Source organism: Sorex fumeus, unplaced genomic scaffold (assembly GCF_029834395.1).
Source record: "Sorex fumeus unplaced genomic scaffold, SorFum_2.1 ptg000047l, whole genome shotgun sequence".
Lineage (NCBI taxonomy): Eukaryota > Metazoa > Chordata > Mammalia > Eulipotyphla > Soricidae > Sorex > Sorex fumeus.
The window spans coordinates 37,272,822-37,281,014 of NW_026606104.1; the positions used below are offsets into that span (position 1 = coordinate 37,272,822).

At 53.7% G+C, this 8,193-nt stretch overlaps 1 protein-coding gene across 1 annotated transcript; it reads left to right on the forward strand.

Moving 5' to 3' along the window:
- The first annotated feature begins 1,158 nt into the window (after positions 1 to 1,158).
- UBXN10 (UBX domain protein 10) lies at positions 1,159 to 7,568 on the forward strand. The gene is made up of 2 exons (XM_056123646.1): positions 1,159 to 1,193; positions 6,489 to 7,568. The coding sequence occupies exon 2, from the start codon at positions 6,504 to 6,506 to the stop codon at positions 7,353 to 7,355; it is 852 nt and encodes a 283-aa protein (XP_055979621.1). The 5' UTR covers positions 1,159 to 1,193; positions 6,489 to 6,503; the 3' UTR covers positions 7,356 to 7,568.
- The last annotated feature ends 625 nt before the right edge of the window (positions 7,569 to 8,193 follow it).

Genomic DNA, 8,193 nt, shown 5'->3' on the forward strand with positions numbered 1-8,193 from the left:
TAGGGAGCAGGTGGACACGTCTGTCAGGTTATGGCAGAGCTGCCAGTGTTTCCATGGTCTCACCAGCAGCTCCCACAGATCTGAGGCAGGCCAAGGCACCCCCATGGGACCTATCTCTTCCCTCCCAGCTCTGAGCATGCCATGAGGCCAATCTCTCAGCATGACCTCATGTCCGGCCTGGGTCTGGATGGTCTTTCTTCTTCTTCTTTTTTTTTCTTTTTGGGTCACACTCGGTGATGCACAGGGGTTACTCCTGGCTCTGCACTCAGGAATTACTCCTGGCGGTGCTCGGGGGACTATATGGGATGCTGGGAATCAAACCCGGGTCGGCCGCTAGCCAGGCAAATGCCCTACCCGCTGTGCTATTGCTCCTGCCCTTCGATGGACTTTCTGAAGAAGAAAATTATCTTCCAAGTGGGTGGGCTCGGGAGAGGAGATCCAGTGGAAATGGGAGACACCATTTCACGGTCCCACCTGCGACTGCTCGAGCTCTCTTTAGTTCCTGGCTGGAAGGGGACTGACTGGTGGATGTTACATCCTGTGGGAGGTAGAGAGAGAGCAGGACAGAGAGGGGGGATTCTTGGCAGAAAATGGCTGGGGTGTGGCTCCTCAGCCACAGAATTGAAGAGGGGCAGAGGCCAGTGCCCTGGGCGTCTCCTGGGGTTCCCCTGGTGTTGGAAGGGCAGCAGCCTGCGAACACTGTGACGAGGAGTGGGAGGCGGCCCATGGAGAAGCAGAGTCAGGTCGCATGGAAACAGACGAGGCCCACAAGTTGGGTCCCAAACGAGAAGAGAAAGCAGCCACCTGAAAGCAGCCAGCCAGTCGGGCAGACCAGGTATCAGTTGAAATCACAGACTCGGAGACAAAGTCAGAACTAAGGGCACCGCTGGGAGAACTAATGGGTCTGCTCGCCAATCCGACCCCGGTCCCCTACCCCTCTCCAGCAGAAGAGGACGCAGGAGGCTGGGAATGGGCAGGGGGAGAGGGAGGAGGAGACAGCTGGGGCCCTGGACCGGTCCAGACCCGGTCCCACCGCCTCCGCCCCGCCCCCAGCCCCCACTCACCGGGCAAGGTCGGTTCCGGTCAGACAGGAAGCACGTGGCCCCCCACCGATGCGGTTGCCCCGGAGACGGGGCTGTTTACCAGCGGGAATGAGCAGCCCGGAGCCTGCAGCGGATGGAGCAAGCGACCAGGTGAGAGCCGGTGAGAGCCCTGGCTAGGCCCCCCCACCCCACCCCCAGCTGAAGCTGCGCCCCCCCCCAGCCCGGCGCCCCGCGGGTCTTCCAGCCCGGGCCCCAGGGAGTTCCCTTGAAAGCTGGTCAGCCTTGGGAGAGTACTGACCACTCACCCAGCCAAAGCCCAGCCTGGTCAGAGCTCCCGGTTACTGGACTAGAACGACGACTCCCCCTCTCCAAACTGCCCTGAGAGCACTGGGCGCGGCCCCTCTGCTTGGGCCACACTGACCAGGACGAACTCAGGGGCACGGTAGGGTCCACCCATTCACACAGGAAGACCGGAACTAGTTCTAAGCCTCCCCCGGACCCACGCCGCCCTGTCACCTGGGTTTACTCTTCGCCTTCAAGAAACTCTTTCTTACTCCTCCTCCTCCTCCTAGCTTATTTCCTTCTAGAATGTTCTGTATTTGGAAATGATTAAAGCGATCCCGCTCCCCCGGAGCCCCTTCCCCCGCTGTTGGAATCGTTCCCACTCTCCCTCACAAACCTTTGCACTCAGTGACTTGTCCAGTTTCTCCACTCCCACTTTTTCTAATCATGAGTCCTGGGTTGGACAGGGACGAGGACCAACCTTTCCCAGTTCTCAGGCCAATTTCCAACTCCTGTTGGTTCTCCAGAGCCCTTTTTTTTTTTTTTTCATCCAGAAAGCTTCCCAAGGAGCTCGGATTGGCAGGGATAGGGATTAATGGATAAACATTTGAAAAAGACCAATTCAAATGTATGTGTCCTTGGTCTATACTGGCAGATGGTGGTGGGCGGTTTTATTTAGCTGCCTTTACTGTGGATTCCAAGTGATCTGACCCTTCGGGAAGCAGAAACATGACTTTAGCACCTATCCCATTTCTTGGTCCTACTTTCGAGCTCAGCTGCCCAATCTTACATAATGGGCACCTGCCCCATTGGCGACTCCCTGGAAACAGTGATCCGTGTTTGTTTCCTGGCTCCTAGCAGGCTTCTGAGGTGCAGCTCGCATGTTTAAGTAAACAGACCACTTGCCTATGCAGCTGGCAGCTTGATGGATGCCTACAGCTAGACCTTGTCAAATCACTTTGCGGTTGACAGCCTGCCAAACCCTAAGGTGGCGGAAGAGGCTGAGCAGAGATCCTGGAGGGTTATAAAGGCTGCAGAAGCCTTCCAGGAAGGGAAGCAGACAGAGTTCAGGACCCCACAGGAGGACCAGGGTGGTATGGCACCAATGGGCCTCAGGTCCCTAAACACCTGTGTCCTCCCCTTTCCTTGTCCAGTGGTCCTAGTAGGGGGAGTCTGCACTGAGCAGATGGTCCCCGCGCTCGGGCGGAGGCAGCGGGTTATGAAAGCAGGTTCCATGGAACGGTTTTACCTGAAGGAGGTGTTAGTCTCTAAATAACCGCGAGTGGGCTCTGAAGAATTAGTCATAATTGAGGTTTTCTCTGAGCGAGCTCGCAGTCATGTTATCTTATGACCAGGGTGTCTTGACTATGACACCCCGAGCATGGATAATTATAAAGCACCACAAGGTATGGAAAGTGCATGCACAGACTCCAGCGCGGAAGTTAAAAATAATCCCGCAGGGAGCCTGCGAGAACACATGACTTTTCCCATCAAAGTTGTTAAGGAAGAGGTTTCTAAGTTACCAAACTTACTGACAGTTAAGCCTTCCTGAGGCGTGTGTGGGAGGTGGAAGGCAAGCCTGGCATGATTCTGTAGAAACTGTGGCAAATTAATAGCCATTCTGCAAGGAGACTGGGAGGGGGGAGGGGCGGAGCTAGACTGGACCAGGGAGTGGGGTTGATTGATGAAGGGCGGGCGTGTGCCTTGGGCGGAACTGTGGGCCAGTTATGGTCTTCTCCAGTCATCCCGGGTTAAAGGGCAGAACTGCTTTAGGGAAAGTGACTTTAGAGCTCAACTCAAAAGGGGGGGGGAGATGCACAGAAACCCATATTCTGCACAATTGATCAGGATATAGATTACCATGGGGACGGCCAGGCTTTTTTCCCTATGAAGGAGAAGTCTCCTGAACTCCAGCAACCACATGGAGTGTGAAAGAGTGGTGTGTAAGGGGGCGGGGGGCGGGGTGGGGAGGGCCTAGTGTGGAGCGTGTGGGGAAGGGAGTGTTGCCCAGCCTCAGTGTCTCTTAGAGGACAGAGCTGATGGCTCCAGTTGCCCTCTGGACAGGGAGCCTGGCATTAATGAGTGTGAGGTAAATTAGTGAATGGGAGGTAAAATGGAAGGAACAGAGCAGGGCAGAAGAAAGGGGCTACGAGGAGGCTTTTATGGCACATTTTCTCCCCTTCCCTCATGCTGGAAGTGATGGACTGGGCTCCCGCCTTGGAGTATAGGCATTGAGGGTTGCACATCTGGGGCAGTGCTTACCCATGTGCTTGGTCAGGGTGGGTGACACTTTTCGGTTGCCATGCAAGGCCTGATTGTAGTGCTTGTGTGGTGCTCACACATGGTTGGGGATAGCACCCCTGATCAGATGCATTACAGCCTCTGTGCATCTTCAGTTATAATGCCCACAGAGCTTGTCACCTCAGCTGTGGGGCTCTTAGGGGTTGTCACTTTGACTGTAGGAATCTCAGCCAGGCTGTGGTGCTCTTAGAGGATGTTACTTTGCCTATGGTGCTCTCAGGGGTTGTCACTTTGGCTGTGGGAATCGCAGGGGTTTTCACCTCAGCTGTGGTACTCTCAGGGGCTTTCACCTCGGCTGTGGTGCTCTCAGGGGTTGTCACCTTGGCTGTGTTGCTCTCAGGGACTGTTCCTTTGGCTTCAGTGCTCTCAGGGATCATGTGCCTCTGTTGTGCTCTCAGAGTTTGTGCACCTCAGTGGTGGTGCTTGCACATACCTGGCTGTGGGCCAGAAACTGGAAGCACCACCAAGGACGTAGAACCACCAAGGACAAAGCTGGGAAAGGCTTGGAAACTTTGGGACCTGAATCATAAAAAGGAATTTAAACAGACAGGAAAACTAAAGCACAAAACATGATAAAGCACAATAAAATTCACCATTTTTACTTAGCACCAAGCCTGGTGCTTATGGCCTTTCCTTGAGGAATTCACTTCACCATCTTCATGTTAGAGAGACTGGTTTGGAGACAATTAATTCCTGTCTTCAAGGTCCTAGAACTAATTTTCTAACAATGAAGAAATTTATTTTCCAGAAAAGTAGGATGATTACTCCCAGTCACACACACAACTAAGTGTATGAGAGAGGCCATGTCTTGTCTCTCTAAATAAAGTTTTATTGGAACACAGCAACCACACTCTATTTAGAAGCCATTTCTGACAGCATCACATCCTATATCCTTTATACCCAAACTTGCTGCCTCATGAAGAACACAAGGCATTGGGAATGGCTAGGAAGTGTGTGGGGGATAAGAAGGGGCAGACCTGGCCAGCCCTAGGCAGAGAGAGCAGCGGTCCCAGGGCGCAGGATTCCGAGAAACCACTGAGACTGTGCTGTGTCCTGAGAGAACTCACTGAGCACTGAGAGGAGGAGGTGGGGGGTGACTGTGCTGGTGAAGGTGCTACTAAGACACCATGAACAGGAAGAAGATGTGGTCGGGCAGTTCTGGGACTGCAGGGAGCAGCGCGCTGCCTGCCTGTGCTTCAGAACTTTACTTCAGCAGGCTTGTCCCACACCCAGGAACCAGCCTGGCAGACGCAGACACATGGCTAGCAGGGTGGTGGGGCGGACAGGTGGGAACAACCAACAGAGACAGAGAAGAGATGCCCTGGGATATGGGCCCCTTGGACATGGGTCTGGGACAGGGTCTGTGGGTCACGCCCACAGACCTAATCTAAAACCCATTTACCGGGGCTGGAGCGAAAGCACAGCAGGTAGGGCATTTGCCTTGCATGTGGCTAATCTGGGTTCGATTCCCAGCATCCATATGGTCCCCTGGGGAACTGCCAGGCGTTCCTCAGTGCAGAGTCAGGAGTAACCCCTGTGCATCGGCAGGTGTGACCCAAAAAGCAAATAATAATAATAATAATAATAATAATAAAACCACTTACCTACCTCCATCCCCACCCCCATTTTGGTGGGGTCAGCTAAGACTCATTTTATATTTTGAAGTGGTTGTGGGAGAAAAAAACAACAATAAAGGATTTCGTGTCGTGTGAAAATCATATGAAATTTAAAATTGGGGGTCTGTAAGAGAAGCTCAGTTCCATGAGACACAGACACACCCTTGCTTTTGCGTTGTCTCTGGTGGCTTTGCCTAGGTGGGCACAGGAGGTAGACATCCCCGCAAGTGCTTTACTTTCTCGCCCTGGGCAAACAAGCTTGTGAGATACCAGGAAGAAAGTGTGTCCATGACCCCGAAGAGAAGCTATCGGCCTCCCACTAGCTCTCCAGCAGGTCCTGAGCCTGGGTTCCTGCTGACTGACTCAGCAAGGTGACTTTGGGTGCCAAGAGCACAGACAACTACAGGCTCACCAAATCAGACCACTGCATCCCCCTCCCCCAGGGACAGACAGACGATGTCTGGTCTCTGTCCCACATGTGTGGGATGGGCCAAGACTCCCCACAAATAGGATCCTGCTGTACCCTGGGACCCAACACCCCAAATCTTCCCTGCCTCAGGAATTTCCTCTGTTTTTCCTTCATCTGTGTACACTTTCCCTAACACCAACCTGATCAAGGGTTGAAGCGGGGGCAACCCAAAGCTGGCTCACTTACTCTCTAAATAAAGTTTTATTGGAACTCTGCAACCACAATCTATTTGCAAATGGATCAGAGCTGATTCTGTGTTTCAGTGACAGGGTTGAATAGCTGGAACAGAGACCATGTGGCACACAGCTTGACAAATATTTTCAGAAAAATCATCCTCTGCTTTAGATTGTCACATAGCTTGTTCCAGTTCTTCGTTTGGGCTCCTTAGCTGAGACTCTCCCACCCATAGACTTTTCTGGTGCAAGACTTTATTTCACTGGCTCAGAGTGGTTAATACTCTTCTAAAAAACCCATTTACTTTTGGGGTTAACACCTGTCTTTCCTCATTATGATAAGTTGCAAGGACTTTGGTTCACTGATGGAGTCTAGGTTCCTGAAAAGAATGAATGAATTCCTTGCTGCTGATTCACTGACATATTCCAGGTTCCTGAAATGAATGAATGGATGATTGAATGTCTTGCCGCGGGAGTGCTTTTCCAGATGCCAGGAATCCAGGGAGGGTGCCCCTGCTCTAACTCCATCGCTGGCACCCGGAGGCTAAGGGCTCGGGCCTTGGAATCCGGGAAGTTTCACCTCTCTTTTCTCATGCCTCCTTAGGGGTCTTGAAAAGCAATGGCCACAGAAGCCCCTGTGAACAGAGCCCCCGGTGATCGCAACTCTGTTGTCCTCAGCACCACTGACAGTTACACTTGGCATCAGAACTCACTAAATATGCACGTCATCAGGCCCAAGTCTGCCAAGGGGCGAACTCGGCCAAGCCTGCACAGGCCCCCCAGCTCAGGGGTGTGTGCTCAGGGCTCCCCATCTTCTCCACCCTCAGCTATTCCCTGTGAGACATCACCGAACAGCCAGAAGCCCAGAGCCTGCACCCCGAAGTCTCTGCCCCAGGGAACTCCTGATGAAATCCCTGAGCTGCTGCAGCAGCAGGTCCCTATTGGGGCCGCCTCCTCCCTCAATAAGTATCCAGTCCTCCCATCCATCAACAGGAGGACCCCGGAGGAGGAGGAGGAGGAGGTGGTGGAAACCATAGCCAAGAAGGCAGGGTCACTGCAACTGGGCAGCCCCTGGGCTCTCTACCACGAGGAGCCTCATACCCTGAAGACCAGTGAGGGAGACCTCAGGGCTCAAGGAAGTTGTTCCCTGGAAGGGAAATCTGTGCCTCGGTCCCAGAAACAAACTGGGGACATGGAGGAACCATCTGATCTCGAGCCCAGGCTGCTGCTTGCCATCCGATCACCATCTGGCCGAAGGTTCGTGCGTCACTTCCGGCCCACCGATAACTTGCAGACGGTGCTGGCTGTGGCCGAACACAGGAACGGGACCACCTACCAACACTGCAGCATCGAGACCCTAGAGGTGCCCAGGAGGCGCTTCTTTGACCTCACCAAGTCCCTGCAAGAGTGCAGAATCCTCCACAAGTCGGTGCTCGGCATCTCGCAGCAGCACAGGGAGGGGTGGCCCTGAGTCCTCCGCCCGTACACGGCATCCTGGGTCTCTGAGGAGAGGATGTCCTGGGGCCCCATGGCCTCGCCAAGCAGCTGAGTTGCAAGTGCCACTTGAACCAGGTGCTGCTGTGGTTCATGGGACTGCCCCCTTCAGAGCTCCTGGTTGAAGCATCGACATTTCTCACATCCTCTCCCTGGGGGCAGGGGTGCAGGTCTCTCCTCTGCTGCAGTGGCTCAGAGGTTCTGCATTGGCCTGGCCACACTGCCTCCTTTGCAGAGTTTGGGGTCTTTGCTTATCTTCACCTTGAGCTCTCGCTGGCTTGAGGCGGGCGATTTGTCTTGGTGTCTTTGGTGCAGGATGAAACACTTCCTAGAGAGACTCTGGTCTGAGGGGTCAGCAGGGCTTGGGAAGCCTGCATCTGGCTCTTCCATTTCTTATGAAGAGCGTCATTAAGGAAAGGCACTGTTGGTCCCTGTCTAGGAGGCAGGCCCCCTTGTGGACTGGAGTGGTAGGGTTTCAAGGCAAGGCCTCTGCATACGTGAGGTGACTTCAGGGGAAAGAACAGACCTCTGCTTAGGTGAACCCCCAACCCCTCCCCCCCAGCATTTCCCAGACCCCTGGGAGCTAGCGACCCCTTGTTACTCCTGCAGTCTGGCTTGGCCAGGAGCTACCAAATACACACCATCAGGTCATAACTTCGGGCAGATGTTGCATGCAAAAATCCTGCTGCAGTGCAATGTGACTTCCTCTGCTTTTGTACGTAATGGAATCTCTGGATTCCAAACCATATGAATCTAAATTTTCCTAAAGGGCCCTGGCTTACCTGGTTGCAGATATCTGTTTTGCAACCCAACTT